The sequence below is a fragment of the Nelumbo lutea genome, chromosome 5, assembly GCF_056320005.1.
Source record: "Nelumbo lutea isolate HS-2025 chromosome 5, American lotus-T2T, whole genome shotgun sequence".
Taxonomy (NCBI): domain Eukaryota; kingdom Viridiplantae; phylum Streptophyta; class Magnoliopsida; order Proteales; family Nelumbonaceae; genus Nelumbo; species Nelumbo lutea.
In genome coordinates this window covers 28757455-28783137 of record NC_142688.1, presented here as the reverse complement: position 1 = coordinate 28783137, position 25683 = coordinate 28757455, and the positions used below count along the sequence as shown (strand labels likewise).

General features: G+C 37.6%; 1 protein-coding gene across 3 annotated transcripts in view; it reads left to right on the top strand.

Annotated features, from left to right (window-relative positions):
* The first annotated feature begins 4918 nt into the window (after nt 1-4918).
* LOC148851304 (nucleoporin (DUF3414)) overlaps nt 4919-25683 on the top strand; it is a 101647-nt gene continuing 80882 nt past the window's right edge. For 2 of the 3 annotated variants that reach the window (XM_088947787.1, XM_088947786.1), the window contains exons 1-3: nt 4919-5303; nt 5387-5560; nt 7213-7308. In XM_088947787.1, coding sequence (XP_088803913.1) covers nt 5166-5303; nt 5387-5560; nt 7213-7308 — 408 coding nt within the window. In that variant the 5' untranslated portion in view covers nt 4919-5165. The remainder of the gene's footprint in view (nt 5304-5386; nt 5561-7212; nt 7309-25683) is intronic. The other variant, XM_088947788.1, reaches the window with a different exon arrangement.

The window sequence follows — 25683 nt, the reverse complement described above, 5'->3', positions numbered from 1 at the left end:
TTAAGCCAAACACAACATAAAGGTGTGAGGTCGCAAGACAAAGATGGTTGAAGTGTTAGACTTTCTTTTTCATGACCCTTAGCTTGGATGTTGTATCCCATGGACAATAAGCTGTGTTCAAGTTCTTCCAATAGCCAATAGCGAAGGTGATGGTGGCCTCTTTCATTCAAGTTACCTATAATACAAGAATCACTCCTGACTCTTTGGTTTGGACTAAGACAACATCAGGCAACTTCTCATATTCTTAAGCTTAATTATAAAGTCTTTGTTCAAAATGTTGTTTCTTCCTCCACCCATAACATGGCATGTCTTGGCCTTTCTTGGAAAGACTTTTGGAAGATCAAGCACCTCCCTCCATGAATTCATATGTTCCTTTGGAGGTGCTTGTGTGGTGCACTTCCCATGTTTGAAAACCTCGTAAGGTTGTCTCCTTAAGTTGATATTTTGTGCCCGATTTGTGGTCTATATCCAAAAACTCTTGACCATGATGTGGACACGTTTATTGGGAAGAAGTATAGCCGCTAGCAGCAGTAGTAATTGGGTGTTCTCTGTTCTCATCTTATCTAATTCCAACTAGATACAGTTCTATCTTATCTGTTCAGCATTCTTATCTTATTTGTTTTCAGTAGTAGGATTAGTAGGGAGTCTTATCTATTCAGTGTTCTTATCTCCCCTAATCAAGGATCCATCTCCAGTTAGGGAAGAAGCTAATTCCAGCCAATATATTTCTAACTCTTCAGATTTCATGGTAACCATCTCCCGAAATGAATCTGCCTCCTTCTCCTCTCATATCAACTTAGAAGGAGCACTTTAGCACCTAGCCCTCTCCATCATAGATGGGCATCATTTCATAGTTTGTGGTCAAAATAAAGACCAGAAATATTATGAAAATTTCTCCTCCATACTGGATCTGCGTAAATTCAAGATTATTTTAGAGATCCAAAATAAATTCGAACAAGCATATTCCAAGCTAGTAATAGTCAAGTTTATATCTTTATCTGCTTGGGGTGACGCTAGCAACCCAAAATTCATCACTAAGCCTATTGATAGGAGACCCAATATATTCAACTACTAGAATTATCAAGACACCTGGTACAAAGTCTTCCTACTGCATAATTCCATCTTTAGACATTCATGGTTTATACGCTTCTTTAAAGATTTTGAAGGCCCATATCCTAATTGGGCATATGTTTGGTGGACCTCTTGTGGAGGTTCAAATAACATTTTCCTTTGCTAGGAGCTCATGGACAAACACAAAGCATTTGATAAGGGGAGAGCCTACCTAGAATTCGATCATGTAAAGCATTTCAAATTCTTCAAAACATTTCCTCTCCCATGGATTATAAAATGAAGTTATCACTTGGGTATTTCCTGGATGCCTCCAACTACTAAGAGAAATTTTGAAATAAAGTGATGGGATAAATTTGATCTCACGGAAATTCTCAAACCCACCTCAGAAGAAGATGATATTTTTCAGTCTATCTTTGAATCCTACATGGACAAGCTTTGAAGTTCTCAGATCTAGACCCACTAGAACTTGAAGAAATGTCCCTTCATATGGCTAGAAAGGTGAAAGAAAAAAGCAAAGGAATCTCGAAGGACCTCGAGACTGGAAGTGTCTGTTCTCTCAGCCCGCACCAAGGACATGACATTATTTGTAGATTCCATTTCATCTCAATAATTAAGATGTGCAATAAGAAAAGTCAAAAGGCATCTCAATTTTAGAGGCCTTAGAGATAAGATCGAACAAAGTGGCTCTAGGTTGTCTCTCTCTGGAAGTCTCTGCAACCTCTATATAAGGAGCTCTTCTCTTAGTTGAGGGTGTGCAAAAATTTTTGTGAAGTGCAGAAGTCTCCAAGTTCTTAGTGCTTTGTAATAGTTTGAGTGTTTTTCTTTTCGAGTGATCTTAGAAGTGTTCTATTTGAGCTTTGTAATTTTGTGTGAGATTGTGTATTGTTATATCATCACTAAGAATCTACCTATTTGTTCTATATCTTTGTAAGTATCAATATTAAAAAATATTTCAATTTCAATTTTTATTATATTAAGAAATATTTTTGATCGCTATTTTCAATACATTTTCTGCATAATATACTCATCTGCATGTTCTTATTTTCATTGGCTCTATATCCATCATTTACTATTCATGTTGTTCTTCTAACTTATCCATCCTAACCCTCTTATCATACTGATCACTGTTCATGATACTGTTCACCGTTCACTGTTTACTATTTATACTATGGTGTGGATGAAAACACACCACACTCCAACCAGATAGTTGTTCTACACTATGAACAAAAATGTATGGACCAATCCACACATCTCTATGGTGTTCTACAAGGTGTAGTGCATTTCAGTCCACACCTTGTGATTGATTCCATGCATCTCGACTACAACATTTAAGATAGCCTATGCCATTAATCATTAAAAATAATATTTTATTTTTTAGTAATATACACAATATAATAATAATAAATTGCTAAAAATTTTAATTAATAATATTAAATAAACACATAATAATATTAATTTTAATAATAAATGGGTAGTAACATTAATGATATTTGATAATATTAACAACAATATTAATAACACTTAATAATAATTAATAATATCGATAACAATTAATATTAATAAAAATAATATCCAAATCTTAATAATTATAAAATAATATTAGCATTAATCAATAATAAATAATATTTTAATAATAATTAACAAAATAATTAATATTAATAGAAATATTATTCAAAATTTAATAGTTAATAAAATAGTAACTATAATAATTAATAAAATAAAATAATATTTGAAGAGTTGAGAAAGCAAAAGCCAGGTGCAAAAGCAAAAGCCAATTCCATCTGGGACAAGAAAATCATAACTCCCATAAACTTAAAGAGTTGAGAATCAAGAACACATTCTGATTTCTAAAGTAATTTGCAGTTGAAACCCAAGAACCCAATCTATCAATAGTGAGGTTATTCAACTCATCAGAGCTTTTCCTTTTGTTATTGAATAGTGTATTGTTACTTCCCCCGCCCCGATAGACCCAATCACCATAGCAGGAATTGACTTCAAAAGGCAAGCTTAGAAAGACCTGGGAGGCACCAACTATAGAGCACACCTGGGAAGCACCAATTGTAGAAGCACATCCTTTACTGAGCCTGGCATCACCCAACTAGCCCCAACAAATTTAATAAAGTGAAGCCAGATTGCCCAGGTAGCCAGACAATGAATGTACAGGTGGTCATTGGATTCATCCACTTGTCCCAATAATAGAATGCATCAACACAACAATACACCATGTTCTTGTACTTTTAGAGATCTCACAGGCTAAGCACTTCAGAGGTCCAACCCTTAGAATATCCTATCTCTTCCTGAACAAATAAAAGGCAATTTTTGGATTCATCTTCATTCCTACCCCCTCATAATTCTCTCTTTTCCGGCACAATTTCCAGCACTCAAGCTAATAAATGTTTGGGATTCACATGAAGAAGGTTAAATAGTTTTTAACAAATGAGCAAGCAATAACTCTTGCCTTATTGACATCAACAAGAAAGATATTGAAGGAGGATGCTAATACACCCTTGCTTAGCCAAGGAAAATCAAACTTTTCAGCTAGACCCTGTGTATGGCATTACATTTTGAAGGAGGTTGCTACCATCCCCCTACTGAAGTCAAGTTCCATTAAATCAAGTCAGTTTTAAAATTATGTATAGTTATTATACAAACAAAAGCTTTAGTTTCTGAGTATTTTCTTGAATGTTTTCTTTCGTTGAATATTTAACATGTTCTTTGTATATGCTAGACAGAGTACAGAAAAAAGTATGGAAAAAGAACACCAACGAAAGAAATGGTTGAAGTTGTAGAAGCTGGCGAAGGAGCACTTACCGCCGGTGGTTCGATGCAACAATGGTTGAAGTTGCAGAAGCGAGTGAGCAGTTTTGTTTCTATAGATTAATAGAATATATGTTTATTGCTTTTATAACTCTATAGATGAAGGGGAATTTTGTTTCTCATAGTATATAAACATGCAACCATTCACAAAGCAAAAGAATCGAAGAAGCATGTATTTATCAGCTGTAAAAAAAATATGAAACAAGGGTAAGAGTAGATGGAGATGGAGCACTTAACGTCAGTGGTTCAGTGCAGAAGTGATCGGAGTTGCAGGCAGTGATTGGTGAAGCAAGCAGTGGTGGTCGAAGTTACGAAGGCAAGTGGAGAAGAAGGGGCAGTGCTCTATAAGAGAGGTTGCAACAGTAAAAGAAATTAGGTTTACCTTAGGTAAACATTAGATGCGAAGTAGGGGATTAGTCTTCATAGCATACAACGGGGTAGCATGTTTTGATCCACGAGAAAAACCCATGGATGAAAAATTGGTCCGTGGTGTGGACCGATCCACGAGATAGCGTGGATTTGCCTACACCACAGGCAACCCGAACGTCCTAAGCCATCGTTGTGTTTCAAAATGTAATATCTCGTGGTCATTCCACGATACCAAACACCACCTAAAAGGCCAAAAACCATTGTTTGGATTGACGGATCAACGGTTCTACTACATAGGTCAGCGGTTTCTAACCAAACCAAACCAACGGTTTTTGGCCTAGAAACGGTCTTAGGGTGAAACAAAACTGGTTGTCTGACTGGTCCTCAAGTCAACCGGTCCGGTCTAGTTTTCAAAACCATGAAAAGTAGAGTTTTTTTTTGGGTCTCTCGATGGGTATTTTGACAATTTAAAGCATTTGGTCATCTAACTTAAGGCTAATGGCATATTTGTTTCAAAGCGAAAGTTAACGGGTCTTTATTGCAAATGAAAGTTAAGGGCAATGGTCGCTGACCCATCTACTATAGTACTGTTTTCCCAAAACGAAGAAATCACCTATGTGAAGGAAAAGGAATAAAACCCCCTTGACTCGGGGTCTTGGACAGGTCCAAATAGTGCACCTGACACCACTCTCAAGTCTCAAGTGTATGCTTGACATCCCTCCTAAAATCCCTGCGCGCTATACTAACCTCAACTCTCCCAAGTGCCTTCACCTCATACATTACATAGTTAACATTTCACACTTACCGACCCAGCTTACCCTCCATACTTCCCAACTTTGTTCGAAGAATAAAAAGCGCGGGTTCATTCCCAGACAGAATCCTTCTTCTCTGATTGAGGAGTTCTCCAAATGGCAAGTGCTGCAGCAGCCATTGACCTGGCCGCGACCCCCAAGTCTGTCGACGAGTCTCTTTGGTGGGACTCTTTCGTCCTTCTCTTGAATGACCTCGAAAACGCCCCTCTATCGCTCGAGCTTCCGCTCTCTCTGGTAAAGCCATGTTATCTCCATTCATTTCACTCATTAGCCACCATTTGGATCTCCGCATTTGAAATCTATCCCTCTTTGTCCAGGTAAAGAAGTTGAAAAACAATCACTCTTGGTTCTTGGATACGGTTTCCCTTTTTAAGCCCCCGAACCAGACATCTAGGGCTGCTCTGGATTCCCATCAAGTTGATGTAGGCTCACATCGGTTGATCATACAACCTCAATTGAAAGATGTGGCTTTACATGTTAGCTCTTGTCTGGTAAGTTTATTATGACTCATTTGTTCTTGCAACAATTAAACCTTGCTGTCTTTCTCCTCCTCCTCTCTCTTCATTTTATATGTTCTAATGCCAATTTTTGAATTTTATTTTATATTTTTGTTTACAACGGCCTTCTGAAACTACCCGGTTTTGACTTAATTATGCATTTATGTATTCCGTATGCAATTCAAGGTCGATATTGATTATTTTGTTCATGCTGAAGAAATCATGGTTAACCCTTGGTGTTTCAGGGCCTTGTGTCTTGTTAATTAGGTGACTTAGGTTTATGTTCTGTTAAGTCATAAAAGACAAACACAAGAAAATGCATTTAGACCACTGTAGATATCTTTTGTACTTTTGTTGGTTAAGAAGTTGTTGTGGCTTTGAAAAGAATGAAAAAATGCACTTAGTCTTTGAGATTCTAATAGTGGAGCATGGAAATATTCTTATATGGTTATACTTTTAATAGAACAGGATATTAAAGTTGTCTGTTTGGACCACTTATTGTCTACTCCCTTGCTGTATGTGTGAGATGTTAAAGCAGGAACCTGATTCTTCTGGTTCTAAGAAAGTGTTCTGCTTTATTATCTGATGGCTATGAATGACTATTTTTGGTCTGAGAAAATTTATAGGCATGGCCTACTGGTTGAAATGAATAAGCAGTGCATATATTTTATGTCAAGACAAGAAAATGCTATATATACCAAGACACTGATAAATATGATGCAAATCAGTCTGTGCTGGACTCTTCAAGTTTTATTAGTACTCGAAAATAAATTATCCATTCCTTCCTTAAAAAGTCTAAGCTACGCAAGTATCTGCCTTAGGGGAGAGGATCACAACTGATCCCCATGATCTGGTCTATCTGCAGGAATTAATCTGCACTCTAGTTGAAAAAGAAAAGAAAAGTACAATAGTAACTCTCCTTGATAAGTGTACTGAAACAGGTCAATTGAAACCAGCATAAGCTAAAAACAAGAACGCTAAAGAACCCAAATGCTGCAGAAGTGCAACTCACCATATTAGTTATGTCATTGCATTTTGTGTTGGTTGATAAAAGTATAAGAATTTGATTTTCATGCATACTAAATGAAAACATAATGCATTGATGGCATTTTTTTCTTTAATTTACATTAACCGACATTAATCCATGAGATACTCTTCAAATTTAGGTCTGGATCTCCTGAAAGCAAAAATAATGGGAATACCCTAGCACACACCAGGAATATCTCCTATACTTGTATATTAAATTCATGGGGAGTTGTTCCTGTGTGTGGCTTGATACTGTACACTCAGGGTGTTTACAGGATTTATTGCTTTCAGGAAATCCTAGTGCCTCTAGTTTTTGTTTTGCTCTGAAAGACTTAAAGTTGAATTTGCAGTAATTATATTGTTCTTGAAACTTGAAACTTGAAGCCTGAAAGGAAATAATAATGCATTAATGCTCCAGTATCCCTTGACTGAATTCTCCTTTGTTTGATCTTTACATATTTATTTTTAAATTGATTACTTGTTCATGCTTATCCGTTCTACTGAATCATTTATTTGATCCTTATCTGTTCTACTGAATCATTTTTTTGATAAGTGATTCTGTTGAATCATTTTTTTTTCTGTATTCATGCTAAAATGTATGTTTCTTAGCGTCTCTTCAGTGTCTAGATGAGGTGCAATCATACATTCTTGTCAAACAATCTGTTGAACGTGATAATATGGCTGCAGATTTGAAAAATCAAGAATTTGTGCATTGGGTTAGTAACTATTTACTTTTTTATCCCTCTTGTGTAGTTATACTACAATTTATGATTGTGGCGTTGATTTATACTGCATTCTGCATACTTGTACATGTGATGAAGGTTCTTATGACGAAGTTGCCAGTTTATTGCTATTCTGGTTACAAATAGGATAGACCCTTTGGTTGGTCAGTTTGCTGCTTTCACCTTGTGGTTTTAGCATTTGTACCCTGTAATCCTGTATTACAAGGGCTTTTGAGCCCTGCCTTCCCCCTTGCCCCAATCCATTTATCTACTGGGTCTCAGAAGCATCCATCTTGACCTGATGGAAGGCCTGAGATGTACTCCAAATCTTCGTTGAAGCTTTCTGATTCTGAGAGCTAATTGAGCTTGCCTAACGACTTTGTATTGCTAACTGCCTGCACTTTTCCTCTTTTTGACTAGTGAATGAACGGCAGTAATTGTATTTGATGAGACATCTTTGTCATTTAGTTTCATGTGATTGTATAATGTTTGGTCCTGTTTGAATTTTTTTACTTAAATTTTAAATAAAGTAGATAAGGAGGAGTAGTGCAAACTCTTTGGAGCTTGAGGTTGTTGATCCCTGGCCTTTGAAATATTTTGGTTTACCTCTAGATGGAAAGTAAGGCAATTTCTTTTTTGGTGCTTCATGGTGGAAAAATTGTCTAAAAATTGGGAGCTTGGATAAAGAATTCCTTCTCCCTTAGAGGTATAATCAAATTCATTATCACCTTACAGAGGTGGCAGATGGGTGGGTTGAGTGCCAACCACCCAAATTGACCCACTAACTCACCATGACCCACATTAATTGCTTGTTATTGGGTCGCAACCCACCCTGACCCACCCACTTTGACCCATTTATGCACTACATTCAACCTTTTTTTTTTTTCAAAACATAGAAAAAATGTAGTAACGACAAAAGTTGATAAAAATTAAAAAATTATATATTTTAGCAAAAAAGCAGACATTTCAAAAAAAACATAGAAATGATAATTGCTTTTTTTTCAAAGACATGTATTTCATCCATAAAATCAGAACTGCAAAAATACATAAAATGATATATATATTTTTTAAATTGTATATCTCAACCAAAAAAAGAAAAATTGCATAAAAACAAAGAAAAGTATATATATATATTTCATTAAAAAAGTAAAAATGTAGAAAATTCATAAGTTGATAAAAAAATCATTATTTCAACCAAATAAACAAAAATTGCAGAAAAAAACAAAATTGATAATAATTTTCAAGAGAAACTCATGTATAACACAATGATTTTTCAGAAAAAAAAGCCCCATTAGTCGTAGTCACAGAGGCTCGCTCCTTCAACAGCTTTATCTTCAAACTAAAACAGAAAATAATCAATCAATGCATCATCTCGAAAGTAATTCCAATTATAAAAAGTAATAATTTCTTACATTAAAAGGAAAGTTCTATAAAATAATTGTAAGGTCAGCTATGTCGTATGGAGCAGAGTGTTGGCAATCAAGAAACAACATGTCCAGAAAATGAATGTGGTAGAAATACAAATGCTAAGATGGAGGAATGGGAAAACTAGAATGGATAGGATTAGGAATGAAGTTATCTGTAGGAACCTAGGAGTGGCTCCAATAGGTGGTAAAATGAGAGAGAGTAGACTAAGATGGTTTGGGCTACAACATGTCCAGAAAATGAATGTTGCAGAAATACGAATTCTAAGATGGAGGAGTGGAAAAACTAGAAAGGATAGGATTAGGAATGAAGTTATCTGTTCGAACCTGGGGGTAGCTTCAATGGGTGATAAAATGAGAGAGAGTAAATTAAGATGGTTTGGGCATGTGCACAGAAGACCGCCAACTGTGCTAGTTAGAAGAAGTGATTTGTTACATATTGAAGGGGCTCGAAGAGCTTGGGGTGGACCAAAAAGCAGTAAAGGACATGGGTAGAAGTAGTAAGAAATGATTTAAGCACTAATAATTTAACAGTGGATATGGCTTTAAATAGAACGGATTGGTGAAACAAGATTCTTGTAGCTGACCCCATATATAGTTGGGATAAGGCATGGATGATGGTGATTTCTTACATTTTGAGATAACACACTGATCCAGAAGTAAAGCTAACAGCAAATAGCTGGGGGGAAGAACTTGAAGCCCTAAGTGGTTCAGATCAAATCAAGGCTCAGATTGAGAATGCTTCCAAAAGCCGAAACCATTTTGAGTTCTGCTTCAGTGGATCAAATGGATTCCATGGATCCCCTTTTCCATATCTTGAGATGATATGTTGATTGATTGTTTTCTGTAAAAGGTAATACTTTCTTACATTTTTGCCAAGAGCAACCCTCAAGTGTTCATCCGTTTCCTGAAGTGACTGTTCAAGCTGCAATGCTTTCTCCTCAAACTCAAATTGAAATCTGTCTTCCCACTGTTGTAATTTCCACTGCTCAGCGTCATTTCCTCTGCTTTCAAACCCTAAACCCCCAAATGCTGCCTAACTTCCAAGAATCTCTTTTTTGACGATGAGGAGAATAAGAAGAAGAGGGAGAAGAAGGAAAAGCATAAAGACGTACTGGGGTTGACATCGGTGGTCACTACAGCAATAGCCGCTAGCAGCTTTTCTCTCTTCTCTGTAACTGCAATTTGTACTCAAGGAGGAGTATCTCTGTAAATGACAATGAGTTAGAGGCATCTCACCCTATGGGTACCCTTGACCCAACCCACCGTGACCCTTTTCTATGAGCCAAATGGGTGGCTTACCCATATTGACCCACTACTCAAATGGGTGGGTTTTGAAGTTGGTGGGTTGGGTGGGTCAAATGTGTCTGGGTCAAATTTGCCAGCCCTAACCTTACCCAATCTCCTAATTTATTTTTCCCTATCTTCCATGCACTTGTAAAATTATCAACAAATTTGGAAAAAGGTTGTGTATGATTTTCTTTAAGAGCAGGTGGCTCTAAAAATGATCAATTATTGAACTGGACCACTGTTTGGAAGAGTAAAGCAAATGAAGGCTTGGGTTTGGGCAGGTTTAGGGATGAGAATATGGCTCTTTTTGGAAAATGGCTAAAAGTTTCTTATTTAATCAAGCTCTGTTTTTTCATTCAGTTATCAAGAGAAGATATGGTCTTCGTGTTGGCTTCTAGGTGAGCCTACAACATCCTTGCAAAGCTATTGAGGTTATTATTCCTTGTTTTTGATTGGTAATGGTCAATTTTTTTTTGATTGTTAGGGCTGTTCACAATTTTTATTATGACAGTGGGTCCTTGGGTTCCATAGTGTCAGTTCAATGTCTTATACTGTTGTTTATCACTCGCGAAATTTCAAGTACTCATCCATTTACCCAAAAAATAAAAGCTAGTCCCCCAAATCCAGCTATAGGCTTGCGTCCTCAATCCCCGTTATGACACTGTGTTATTTGAATCTCTTACTTCGGTTAATGGATTAAACCGACCAAATGCATTTAAAGTCGGTTTAACGGTTGGTACGTGTAAATTAAATCAAGCTGAACCGACCCGTTTACAGCACTATTGATTATGAAAAAAGTTATCTAATTACAAAAATTAAATGTGGCAGAAATGCATATGTTTAGATGTATGAGTGGAAAAACTAAAAAGGACAGGGTTAGAAATAAACTCATTTGAAATTTATCGAAAAAAAAACTCATTTGAAGGAACATAGGAGTAGCTCCAATAGGTGATAAAACGAGAGAATGTAGAGCAGGATGGTATGGTCATGTGCATAGAAGACTGTGTATATAGTATTAGTAAGTAGTAAAAAGAAGTGATCTGCTGCAAGTTTTTATTTTTCATTTTTTTAATCTTGAAAAAGTAAGGTATTGTATTGCAAAGAGAAAATGGTTATATCAGCCCATGCACATCAAGGAGCTGTACATTGGGAATATACAGTATAGAGATGGTTATATTGTTTACCAAAAAAAAGATGATAATGTTGCTGTTTACAAAAAGGGTGTATGTGATTCAAAAAAAGAGCTGTGTGGAGCTCTTTGAAATGTAAGGATTTCTTTCCTCCCAGATGGTTCAAATTATTGCAGTGGGACACATTCCCTCCAAAGCTTGCCACTTAGGGGTGCTAATGGATCGGATTCTGATCCAATCCGATCCTATATTGTTGGATTCGGATCTCTCCTGTTCAGATCTTCGGATTGGATTGGATCAGAAAATAGGATCCGATCAGAAATCAGATCGGATTTGGATCACCCCTATCCGATCTGAGAAGATTTGATCCAATATATATATGTATATATATATATATATATATATATATATATATATATATATATATATATATATATATATATATATATATATAACACATATGTGTTATTTATTTATTTATAAATGTATTATTTGTATTGTATTTTTTGTAAATTTGTTATGTTAATTATTATTATTTTTTATAAAAAACATGTATATATATGATGAAAATAGTTGAAAGGTACTTGTATTTTTTTGTTTTTATTAAATTATTATTTTTTATTTTTCTTTTAATAATTTATTAACTTTCTAAGAAATTTAAGTCGGAGTGGATCAGATCTGAAAATCCAACTTCTTCATCGGATTCAAATTCAAATCCATACTTATGAGATCCGATTGGATCTTTGGATCAGATCGGGTCGTCTCTTAACAGTGTCAGATTGGATTCGGATATACCCCGATTCAAATCTGATCTGATGCGTTTGCATCTCTATTGCCACGGTTTCTGAGACCACTAAATACTAGCTTCTGAATAGATAGAGGTGTAAAATGGGCCATGGGCAGCCTGCGGGCTGTCTCGGGCCGTGCTGCCCTCCCCTGGGATAACTTGGGGGGTCGGCTCGGCACGGCCCAAGCCCGTGCGGGCTTGTGCTGTGCTATAGGCCAGGCTGGTCTGTAGGTCAAGCCGGGCCGTGGATTGGGCCAAAGTTATTTATTTAAAAAATTGAAAAAAGCTTAAAATTTTTTAATTTTATATGAATTTTGATGTATACAATTGCTTATATATACAATAAATAAATAAATTAGTATATTAAAATTGAAAACAATTGTTTATTTTATTAATATATTATATATTATTATATAATTATAATTTATATAATATATTATATATAAACATATAAAATGTATAAATATATTATAATGTATAAATATATATTATGGGCCATGTCGGCACGTGGGCTGTGGGCGGGACGACCCGCTCGGTAGTGCCGTGCTGGCCTAGCCTGCGGACCTAAAACCCCAGGCCCAGCACGGCCTACACAATCGTGCCGTGCCTGGCACGGTCCACGGACCATTGTGCTGGGCTGGTCCAAATTCGTGCTGGGCCGCCGGTGGCACAGCCCGATTTACACCTCTGTGAATAGAGACTGAACCAGCTATAGCAAACATCCACTCACCCCAAAGCTTTGAAATAACTGTCCAGAGCTTACAGTTGAAATTGCAATGCAAAAAGAGTGGTCTATGATTCCAAACTTTGAGCATATAAGATACATCAAGTATTGTTCTGATTCATCCCCTCTTGATAAGGTTGTCTGTACTTAGGCATCATCCTAATACTGCAGAAGCTAGAAAAGGTTGTCTATAATCAGACTCTTGGAAGCACAGTTTCTTGTATAAAGATTTCACAGAAATAGCTGGGTCTATCCTAGGCCCAGTCTCCTTATCTTTATGATCAACACAGGGTAGCACATGCTGGATTTCTGTAACAGTTCAATAGAAGAGTTAACCTCCTAGTCATTTAGGTCTCTCCTGAACTTGGGGCACCAGATTATGGAGTTGTTTTGGGTTTCATAACATTCAACCACCAATGCTTTCATGTTTGAGCTGCTGGGCAGAGAGGGCAAGGAAGGAATCCTTCAAAGGGCATTGTCACACCACGGGGACTTAATTCTGTCACCCTTACTTTGTATTTGATTCCTTTTAAGAAAACTTGAGCTACTTTTATGATGCTTGCCCATGAAAGGTCTAGAAGTGCTAGGTGCAATGACCTCATAAAAGGACTTAGTTTGAAGTAGTAAGAAATGATTTAAGGATTCAATTTAACAATGGTGGAGTGCATCTGGAGGCTTATGTGACAGGTAAATATCACTTTGACTAAAAGGAAAATTCTATAAAACGGTTTTAAGGCAGCTGTGTTGTATGCGCAGAGTGTTGGGCAGTTAAGAAACAACATATCCAAAAAATGAGTGGCAGAAATGTGAATATTTAGATGGATGAGTGGTAAAACTAAAAAAGACAGGGATAGAAATGAAATCATATAAATGAATACCCGGGAGTAGCTCCAATAGGTGATAGAATGAGAGCAAGTAGATTGAGATGGTTTGATCACGTGCATAGAAGACCATCCACACCACCTTTTAGGGGCTAGAAGAGCTTGGAGCAGACCAAAAGTTTAAGGGGCTAGAAGAGCTTGGAGCAGACCAAAAGTAATTGGGGGAAGTAATAAGGAATGATGTAAGGACCCATAGTTTAATGATGGATATGCCACCGAACAGAATGGAAAGGTGAAACAGGATTCGTGTAGCTGACCCCATATAGTTGGGATAAGGCTGAGATGATGGTGATAACAAAGATTGTGCTTAGCACCCTTATTGTTAGACTTAGGCTAGCCCCACCCACCTAACATACTTCAGATCTTATTACTTTACCAATCATTTTTGTAGGGGAATATTTCCTAGTGTTTTATATAAACACTTATGATAACCTCCAGAAGAGAAATACATGCCTTTGAAAATTTTTATGCAAGTTGTGAAACTATGAATTACCTGCTAATTGCTTGTTCTTTCACTTCTAGCATTTGGAAGCAGAAGCACTTTTTTTTTCTTTGTTAGGTGAAAATGGAGTGCTCCTCAGGACATCAAAAGAATTTTCAGCTCATCTTTGTTCTCACCTCCTAAGAAGTGGGGAAGTGGCTATCGAGGTGCACAAAAACTGCTGTTGTATTAGAGGAGAGGAATGCAAGGATCTTCAAAGAGAAATCACTACAGAAGGATGCTATCATAGAAAATATTTCTTTTAGGGTGGCCCATTGGGTAATTGGATGCATTATCTCCTTTTACTACTAATGACATCATTTGGAATTGTAATACTGTGGCTAATTCTTCTTATCCTCGGAGAATATGAACATTGTTGTGGCTTTCATCCCCTGCCTAATATGACAAAGATGAACTTTGATGGTTGTAGTTATGGGTAATCTTTGGAGATTTTGGAGTGGGAAGTGTTCCTAGAAAACGTGAAGGGCATAAAGAAAGATGGCCAAGTTGTTTGACATTTTATTCATCAAAAAAAAAAAAAAAAGATGGCTAAGGAATTGAGAACCAGTTATAAGTGTGGAAACCAAGAATGGCTAATGGTATATCTGATGCATTTGCTAGATAAAGCAGTGGGTAAGGAGCTTTTGTATTGGGGTCATAGTTTTCAAAGCACCAAGGCGAGGTTAGGCGATTGGGGGGTGCCTTGTCGCCTAGTCACCTAGGCGGGTGCCTAGGCGTCGCCTAGGCGATGGATTTTTTTATGTTAAAACATAGATCCTAGGGTAGTTCCCTAGGTACCATAACCATATTTCTTTAATAATTGTTCATGATTTTCATAAGAAAGTATAAATTTCATATTAAAGTATAGAAAATCAACATATTCATGAGAAAAAAAGGAAGAAGGAGAATAAAATTCAAAAAATATAGGGGATGTACCCATACTTTTGTTATAGGAAAAGAAGAAAATAAAAAGTATTGGTAGTAGTAATAGTAGTAGTAGAAGAAGAAGAAGAAGAGGAGGCAGCGGGGTCTGTCCCTTGAAGGGATGCTTTATCCTTTGGCTTATATTGCTTTATAGTTTATACAACATTCTTTATATTATTACCTTAAGTTTTGACAGTTACTGATAAAAATATATTTCTCTATTTGTTGAAATACATGCCCAGGTGCACAGGTAAGGTGCATTTTAAGTCATGTACCTTGCTAAAACCCAAGTGACATCACTATCAAGAGGCACATTCTTGGGTTGCTCTGTGCCTCAACCTAGGTGTGCGCCTTTTTATAAGTTTGCTTATTTAGTTTTTTATTTTTTTGTATGTTTTTGTGTGTTTTACACTTTTGTAATGGTTTATTAAATTCTAAATAACCTTTTATTGTTGCTTATACGTTATTAATGGACTATTAACTTTTTAAAGAAATAAAAACAAAGATTTTTAAATACTTGAAGCCCTAGCTGTTGTGAATAGGATATCAAATGACAAAATTTAACTAAAGAAGTAACACGAGTCTAATTGATCTTCAATCCTTAATCTTAAACCAAAATGACTTCTGATCAAAATAACTAATTGGCTTTCCGCCTTTGTCATGGCTCCAAGCTTCTAAGGTTAAGAATATGGGACTTCTAACATCACACTAGCTACCTACAGGGATGTAAATGGTTTAAAGTGTCGATACACCCAATACACATGAACAACCGTATCAGGTGTTTCACTACTTAAGAACCTTTTTTTTTTTTTTTTCAAAATTGCATTAGGGGGTCGGTTTTAAGCATGTCTACCCCCTGAAATTGGTCAAAGTCCAAAACACCCCTTATTTGAGGTTTTGGACAACTCCTGATACACATATCGTATCGAAAATTTGAACCTTGGTGATGTGTCTAGGTGATTAACAAACACATTGAGAATTTTATAGGCTTGAATTGTTGAATGGTTGAAGCATGTTGGTCTTGGAAATCTAAGAGCTTCTAAAGTGGGTGGAGTTGTAAGGGATCATGGGGGAATATAATCGTAAGTTATTCTGGACTAGTTGGCTTGGGGAACTCTCTGAGGGCAGAATTGCTAGCCTTAATTTATGGTCTGAACTGTGGTGAAGCAGGACCGGAAGAATGTGCAATTGGAAGGTGATCGTCAAACTGTTTTAAGTTGGATGGGGACAAATGGTCAGTTCCCATGGGAGTTTAGAACTCTGTTGAGACAAGCTCTCTCACTAGGTGCTACTTGGGATGCCTCATTTAATTGGGTACCAAGGAGCTCTAATATGTTGGCTGATTCTTTAGCAAGAGCAGGGGTGGGTAGGGAAAATTTTGAACGGGGATGCCCAGGGCTGGGTGCTAATTTGTAATCTGTCTTTTTTGTAAGCTTCTTTTGTAAAGTTTTTTCCTTTTTTCTATTGGAGTGAATCACCTAGCAAGGTGTTGTAATGTTCTATATTGTCGGTTTTTGGCCTCTGCTTGTTTTTTTTTTTTTTGAGCAGATTGGTTCTATTTCAATGAAATATTTCCATTACTAATAAAAAATCCACATTTGTAGTAGGTACACATAATTCTCTCTCTCTCTCTTCTCTCTTTTCTTTCCTCAGACTGGCCTCACTTACATTTTAGAAAATCCTCAACCTAAGCCTGCTCAAGTTGCACTCCTACTTTGTATAATAATGTGATTTTAGTTTGGCATATCTCTAACATATATCAATTGATAAACTTATAATGTGAAGCCAAAAGCTTTGATCTGGGGATAAAGGACCCATTGCTAGTTTGAGAACCCCCCCTCAATAATTTTTCATGTGTCCTAGTTTAGGATGATCAAGACTCACCATTCAATAGGTCATATCTTGAAGATGCTTTGCTAAATTCAGTTTAAAATCTTATCACAATGTGGGTTTTTGTAGAGAACATTTGGATGGTGGTTGGAAGTTCTACATAAACTCTTTTAAATCTCAGATAATGATACATGAATCAGTTGTTTAAGGTGAAGCCCAAAAACAAAGGAAGAAGAAGAAAGTTACGAAGGTGTGTCTCGAGTTACTATTCACACCATAGACAAAAAGTTTATAATGTTGCTGAACGTATAAGTTTTCCCTTGGGTGCCCCAAATAAAAAGAGGAAATGAAAAAACCAAAAAAAGGCCCTTTCATCCTATTGCATATTCTCAACACTCCTATCTATCATGCTTAACTTGCCTAGGTTACTATCGAACTTTGGCTTGTGAACTCCTTTAGTAAAGCAGTCAACAAGTTGATCCTCAGGTCTTTATAAAGATTAGGCAAATTTCTCCACTATCAATTTTCTCTTGGATGAAATGCCTATCCACTTCAATATGTTTTGTACGGTCATGGTGAATTGGATTATGAGCATTGTTTATAGTTGCCTAATTGTCATAGTAAAGTCTCATAGGATTTTCTGTTGGAATCCCCATTTCCGTTAACAAGATTTTCAACCATAACAACTTTGAAACCGCATGAGCCATTGCGCTGTATTATGCCTCTGCACTAGAGCGAGCAATGATAGATTGCTTCTTGCTCTTCTAAGATATCACATTGCCCCCCAACTAAGGCACAATAGCTAGAAGTAGATCTTCTATCGTCCATTGGCCCTGCCCAATCTGCATCTGTGTAGGCCTTGATCTTCAAATGCCCATGATTGGAGTATAACATTCCTTTGCCAAGACACCCCTTCAAGTAAGCGAGAATCCTGTTGATAGCTTGCATGTGAGAGGTTCTGGGCATATATTGACTAACCACATTGACTGCATAGGATATATCTGGTCTTGTCAAACATAGATAGAGAAGACAGACAACCAATATTTGATAGACATCTCTATTTAGAAGAAAATCTCCATATGTGGCATTCAACTTGTGGTTAGGGTCTATTGGGGTTCCAACTGGTTTACACCCCAATTTTCCAACATCCTGGAGCAAGTCAAGAACATATTTTCTTTGAGAAATGAAAATACCTTTATTTGATCTTGCTGTTTCAATTCCCAAAAAGTATTTAAGATCACCAAGGTCCTTGACTTCAAATATGGAGGCAAGAAAAGATTTCAACTCAGAGATTTCCAGAGATCAATGTTTTAAAAGGCACGCTTGAGGCGCAAGGCGAGGCGCATTCCAGAGTTGGCGCCTCACATGGGTCAAGGCCGTCAGACTTTAGGAAGGCGCTTGCCTTTGCGCCTAAGGAGTGCGCCTCAGGCCAGGCTCCAGGCGGTCTAGGCGAGCAATTATTTTAAATTGCCCTTTCTTTTTTTTGTTTTTAAATTTAGTTTTATAGATGATTATAATCGTATTTATAATATTTATTTCCTTTTATGTGCCAAAATATTGGGATATGGTATGGCAAATTTGAAAGAAAGAATTGAAGACCCAATTGAGAGTGAAAAAAACTTGTCATGCAAGGCTTTCACAAAAATCTTCTCAGACTCCCACTATCAGTCGAAGTCTTGAATGGCAAAGTTTAGAGCCCTTGGCCCTCAACCCCATGGTTCTTCTTGGATCATCAAGTTCAGGTCTGTCTCAGTTATCTTAGACTCTCAATTGATCAGCCACCTTCGAAGTTTGATTATCAGAGGCCATCTCTCAGTCGGACCACCAATTGCAGTGTCTTCAACTCTTCAGAAAAACAGGGGCTTTGCCCAATCATTTTTTTTCGTTGTGTTACTGTTTCTTTGCTTTTTACACTGAAAACAGGGGTTCCGCCCGCCTCCTCCTTCTTATTCTTCTTTTCCTTTTCCTTTTCCTTCTTCTTCTTCTTCTTCTTCTTCTTCTTCTTCTTCTTCTTCTTCTCCTCCTCCTTCCTTCTTGTTCACAGAAAAATAGGGGCTTCGCCCAATCTTTGTTTTCATTGTGTTTCTTCTTCGGGAATTGTTTTATAGTAAAATGGGGGCTCCGCCCCCTTCTTCTTCTTCTGTAATTGTTTCACACTAAAACAGGGGCTCCACCCCCTTCTTCTTCTTCTTCTTCTTCTTCTTCTTCTTCTTCTTCCCTTGTCTGTTTCACACTAAAACAGGGGCTCCGCCCCACTGTTACACAATGTTTTTTATCAGCAAATATTAATTTGAAAACAGTAAAACAGGGCTCCACCCCATTGTTTTTATTTTATTTTCAGTTTTTTCTTTACTTCTTTCTTCCCCTACTTTGTTTTTTGATATTTTCTTGTGCGCACGCCTCGCCTTGCACCTTGCGCCTTAGGCGCATTTGGAACTTGTCGCTTTTTGTGCTCCTTTTGCTTTTAAAACACTGCCAGAGATGTCATCTCCAATCAAAACAATATCATCTACAGAAACTATCAGCATGGTCACCCGATCATCATGCCTTCTTATGAACAAAGTATGTTTAGCCTAAGACTGAGAGAAGCCAACTGTCAAGATTGCTCTTTTGAATCTATCAAACCAAGCTCTTGGAGATTGTTTACATCCATATAGGGGCTTCTTTAAGTGTCAAACCTTTCCCTCACTATTAGGAAGGCTCACTCCTGGTGGTAGGTCCATATAAACTTTCTCTTTTAGGTCTCCGTTAAGAAAGACATTTTTCACATCCATATGATATACAGGCCAAGAGAAGTATGCCACAAGAGACAAAATCACACAAATAGAACTCATTTTAGCTATTGGAGCAAACGTTTCTCGGTAATTCAATGCCATAAGTCTGAGTATACCCTTTGGCTACCAACCGTGCCTTATATCTTACAACATAGCAATCAACTTTGTGTTTGATTGTATACATCCACTTATATCCAACTGTAGATTTATCCTTGGGAAGAGTAACAAGCTCCGAAGTCTGGTTCTTTATGAGGGCATCCATTTCTAGATTCACAACTTTCCAAGGAGGTGATTTCACTGCCTTTGTAGCACTATGAGGAATAAAAACAAAAGTGATAGCTGAGATATAGGCACAATAAGAGGGTGAAACAACATCATAGGAAACATAATTGGTGATGGGGTAGTTGGTGCACTTTCTCTTTCCCTTGTGAATGGCAATGGGAAGATCAAGGTTGGGATTAGTGATAGGAGCATTAGTAGGTTCAAGAGGAGTAGGATCAAGGTTACCTGAGTTTGGGTGTTCAAATTGTGACGAACGTTCAGCATAAGCAGCCACCTTTTTCTACTGCTTGATAAAAAAATGTTGCCAAGACCGAGGACAATACATAGGAGGGGAAGGAGGAGGTGAAGGAATGGTAGTAGAAGATGGATTGGAAGTTGAAGATGAGTACGGAATAGGGAGACAAAAGGGAGTCCGATCTTCATTGACATTCTCCCCTTGAAGAAAAGGACGCGTTGGCTGGAAAAACGTGGAGGACACAATGAATGTAACATCCTTAGAACAATATCTCCTTCCAGATCGGGGATTAAAGTAGTGGTACCCTTTCTTGACAGAAGAATAACCAAGGAAAACACATCTGATAAACTTAGGATCAAATTTGTGTCTAGAGGGACTCGTATCACAAACAAAGTAGAGGTAACCAAAGGCCCTAAGAGGGAGGCTGAAAGGTGGCTCATCTGGAAAAAAGGAGTTGATGAAGAGATTGATGTTTGAGGCTCCTTGATGGAAGTCGGTTAATGAGGTAGTTAGCTGTCTCACTAGCATCTCCCCAAAAACGAGTGGAAACATGAGTTTGAAACAACAACCTTCTAGCAACTTCAACATGTCTATTCATTCTCTCAGCAACCCCATTCTGTTGTGGAGTACGAGTGCATGAACTCTGGTGGATGACTCCCTTTTCTTCAAGAAATACTTGTAGTTGGTTTTCAAAGGATTCTTTTGCATTTTTAGATCTTATTATTTTAATTCTCTTCTCAAACTATGTTTCTACCGTATTCATGAAATTCTGGACAATTTTAGGAACCTTGTCTCGACTTCGCATCAAGTAGAGCTTGGCGTATCTAGGATAGTCATCAATGAAAAGAATGAAGTACTTGTAACCTCCCATAGAAGTAATAGTATATGGGCCCCAGACACCAGTGTGGATTAAATGAAAGGCAACATTGCTTCTTATATTACTTACAAAGTATGTGGTTCTACATTGTTCTGACAAATAACAAACTTCACAATTAGGACTCAAGCTTAATACTGACTCAAACAACTTTGAAAATAGAAGTTTAACGTAAACAAAAGATACATGACCAAGACGACAATGCCATAGTTGCAAAAGACTCAATTTTTGACTTTTAGAGGACTCAACCTAACACAACATTCCTTGTTCCAAAGCTTTATCAAAAAGGTAGACTCCCTCAACTTCAAGTCCATTTCCAATCATCCTCCTTGTGCTCAAGTCCACAGGGCAGTTATGACACTTATTAAGAGAATTAACAAATAATAGATTTTTATGCAACTAGGGAACATGAAGGACAGATTTTAAGGAAAGGTTGTTGGCAAGCTTAACTTCACCTAGACTAGATATAGGAGCTTGGGATCCATCAGCAACTGTAACTTTACCTTTTATAGTCGTCAATGTGTATGAAGAAAAAGAGGAAGACATACTAGTCATGTGGGCATTGGTGTGGAGAGGAAAGCAAATGCAGTACCTGTCCTAGCATAAGCATTGGAAGGATTACTATAACGAGTGGATGTCCCATTTTTCTCCAAGTGCAACAAGAGGCCTCTCAGTTTATGCATTAGATCAGAAGACTCCTGAGAGGAAGTCATAGGAATAGGTGGCTGAACATCATTACCAACTACAACCAAGTGTGCATTGCCCTTCTTTCCTGTCTTCAACTTTTTAGGCTTCAGGTGTGGATGAAACTTCCAACATTTGTCCTTAGTATTTCTGGGCTTCTTGCAATATTGACAAATGATATCATCAGACCCCTTGATGATTATAGACTTATTATTTGCTTTGCTTGGGCTTAGAGAACATGAGAGCAGAATGTTCAACCATGGGAGATGTCATCATGGCTGCTCTCCTACTTTCCTCACCTTACACTAGGGAGTAGGCAACAAGAGAAATAATGGCTGCACTTAGGATATGCTGTTGAGTAAGGTCAAATACAGAGTTTAACCCCGCCTAGAAATCAAAAACCATATTCTTGTCAACATATTTCTTGTACTGCTCCCCATCATGTGGACCTTTCCACTGTAAGGCCTCCAAATGATCCATTTCTTCCCACAGGGACTGTAAGGAGGAGGAGTACATAGCTACAATGCTCTCCCCCTAACAAAAACGACAGGCTTCTCTATGGAGCTGATAAATTCGAGTAGTGTTTTTGACTTGAGAATAGGTAGCTGTGACCCTATCCCAAATATCCTTAGCAGTGGATAAGAACATATAGTTAGAAGCTATACGTGGCTGCATGGAGCAAACCAACCACGACATTACCATCAGATTGTCTTGTTCCCATTTATCAAACTTTGGGTCTTCTAATTTAGGCTTTATTTCCTTTTTGGTAATAAAACCTAGCTTTCCTCTTTGTCCAATGGTGAGCTTAGTAGATTGGAACCATTCCAAGGAAGTTGGTTCCATTAAGTTTCGCAGTGGTTATCATGCCACTGGAGGTATCCACGTTTCCTGGAAGCACTCTGGGAACTAAGTGAACATCCTTCGAAGCTCCTATTCCTTAACTAGGAATAATTTTTAAGAGTCACAAAGAGTTCCAATGCACCACCGACACACAACAAATCCAAGGGAAGAGCCAACACATGGCTAAGAAGCGACAATCCCAACAATAGTTTGGGCGGCAGAATATAGGAAGAAGAAAAAACCCCAAAAAATTTCTATGGTTTAGAAAATTACATGACCACTTTCTATCTTCCTAGAAATATAAAACGAGCCAAATGAAATTGGTTTGAAGGAGAAACACTCCATTAAATGCGTTGAAACAGCATCAAACTTGAATATGAATTTTTTGTGAATTTCCTTTCAGAAAAATCCTAACAAATCACAAAGGTTACAAATGGAGGTGAAACCTATACCAAAAACCCATAAATTCAGGGCGATTTGAACCATACCGATTTTAATAATGGTTGCTGCCACTTGTATTGGCTGCTGACGTCATTTGGTGTTGGTCTGATGTCAGTAGGTTGCCTCTAGGGTAATGAACACCAGCAAAAGCCTACCTTGAATCCAGATGAGCTTTGATACCAAGTTGTCTAAGGTGATGCCCAAAAACAAAGGAAGAAGAAGAGAAAGGAGGAGAAGAAGAGAAGAAGAAGAAAGTTATGAAGGTGTGTCTCGAGTCTGTTCACACCAAAGACAAAAAGTTTATAATGTTGCTGAAAGTACAAGTTTCCCCTTACTTGGACACCCAAATACAAAGAGGAGATGAAAAACCGAAAAAAGCCCTTTCATCATATTGCATTTTCTCAACAGAATCAGATTTCAACAGTAGTGGCTAGCAAGTTGGAAAAGCTAATGAATGATTATCTATGGGAACCGGGGGAGGAGAAAAAGGACCATAGGGTTGGGTGGGAGGTAGTGAGTAGAGGTAAGAATTTTGGTGGTTTTAGCATTGGGAATATCAGGAAGAGGAACTTGGCTCTCTTAGGGATGTGGTTGTAGAGGTTCCCCATTGAGAAAGAAAAGTTGTGGGCTAAGATTGTAACTAGTATCCATGGGCTTGTGGATAATGGGTGGGACTTTGGGATTCTGGCTAGGAGTACAAGATTTTACATTTACATAATGGATGGGACCTTGGAAAGCAATTCAAGCTATCTTGCCTCTATTTTCTCCCTGGATCAGACATGATTTTACATTTAGGTAACATCATCAAATTTTGGGAGCAGGTTTGGGTTGGAAATTCCCCTTTGAAAGACCAATTTCCAACTTTAGTTGCTATGTCTGATTATAAAAATGAACCTATCTCCACTTTCCTTGTACCTTCTAACTCGACTTCTGGGTTTGATGGAACTTGGGTTTGAGAATTATTAGGGACACAGAATTGGACAGCACTTTAACTCTCTTGGGCATCCTTGATGGTATTTTTCTAGACCCCACACAATTAGATAATAGAATTTTGACCCCATCTCCCTCCGGTTTCTTCACTTGTGCCTCCTTTTTAAGACACTTACTCAACGAGTTGACCTTTTTGGCTTGTCTTTCCCTGTTAAGGAAGTCTTGTGCCAGCCTATCCCTCCTAAGATTGGGAGTTTATGTTAGGAAGTGTTTCTGGAAAGAACCAACACAGGCAATTTGCTTCAAAGAAAGAGACCTAATAGATGTTTGTCTCCTCATTGGGGTGTTCTCTGTAAGACTGTTGGTGAGTCCAGTTACCACTTATTAATTGCCTGTCATTTTGCAAAAAGTATTTGGGAATGATTTACTTCTTTGTTTGGGTGCAGCAGTTGGAATCCCCCTCTGAATGTGCAAAGCCTATTTTTTTCTTCCTTCAGCTGGACAACAAAAAGAGGAAATGTTATGCAGAGATGTGTTAGGGCTGCTGTATGTTGGTATATTTGGGAGGAAAGAAACTCAAGAATATTTTCTGACAAGGAGAGTAGAAAGTGTCATGGAAGTGTCCACATAAGGGCAATACACTGGCTGAAATCATTGGAGCTGTTTACAGATTTCTCAGTGGTGATCTGCTATGAAGCTGGAAGGAATTGCAAAGTCAGTCCTTTCTAAGGTGAATTCAAGTCCATCATGGAATCCTCCCCCTCATGGCTTCATCAAACTGAATTTTGACAGTAGCAGTTTGGGAAACCCAGGACCTTCTGGCATTGGGTGAATGCTATGGAATGAACAAAGGAATATAATAGCCATGTTTTCTGGTCCAATTGGAGTGGGAGACTCCCAAGGTAATGGTAGTCATGGAAGGGGTAAAAAGAGCAAGGGACCTGAATATCAATATGCTGGTCATAGAAGGTTATTCTGAGGTAGTAGTGGGCTGGTTAGGAAGAAAAGATTGGGCTCTGGAACTATAACAATGAGAAGAGGAAGTTTAAGTGGTTGACTAAGGACATTGATGTAAAATGTATTTGGGTAAAGAGAAGAGCCAACTCCTTTGCCGATGGTTTAGCTAAGCAAGAGGTATAGGGATTCTATTTTCTGGGCTCATTTGTAATTGGTTTTTCTCTCCTTGATTGTTTATTCTGATGGAGCTAAGATATATTCTCCCCTCTGTATTTTAATTTCTTATGTTAATGAAATGATTCCTGTTGTTGATCAAAAAAAAAAAAAAAACATTGTAAGTTACAGTGTCCTGATAATGCTGATTTTTTGGTGTAGGACCTCTGTTAAGTGGTTGGGTCCTGATAATTTGGATATCTGCCACATTGTAAGTTACAGGGGTCCCAGATTACATTTTGCGATTTTGTGCCCCCAAACCTGAGAAAGTCCCTACTTTAGTTTATTTCTTTATGGTGATATTGTACAGACATTAATAGTAGAGATATAGGGGCAGGTTAGTTTTGCCATTTTCCTTGTATTATTTGCTGTACTTTACTGTACTTGTAGATTGGCTGTACACTGTTTGTATCTTAAGGACTGGATAGTCCTTTTATCTTTTAATATAAAAGGTCATCTTTCTGGGTGTGGGAGTCAGTTAGACATACCTAATCAGCTCTTCTTTTCTTCTCCTTCTCGACCTAACTCTGACGATATTTCACAAAATTTCAACATATCAAGTATTTTGGCAGAAATGCTGCAAGTATTTCCTCTAAATTTCATATTTATGGTGATACTGTTAATAAATTCATTGGGATGGTTAATCATGTGGGGAATACTGTTAATAG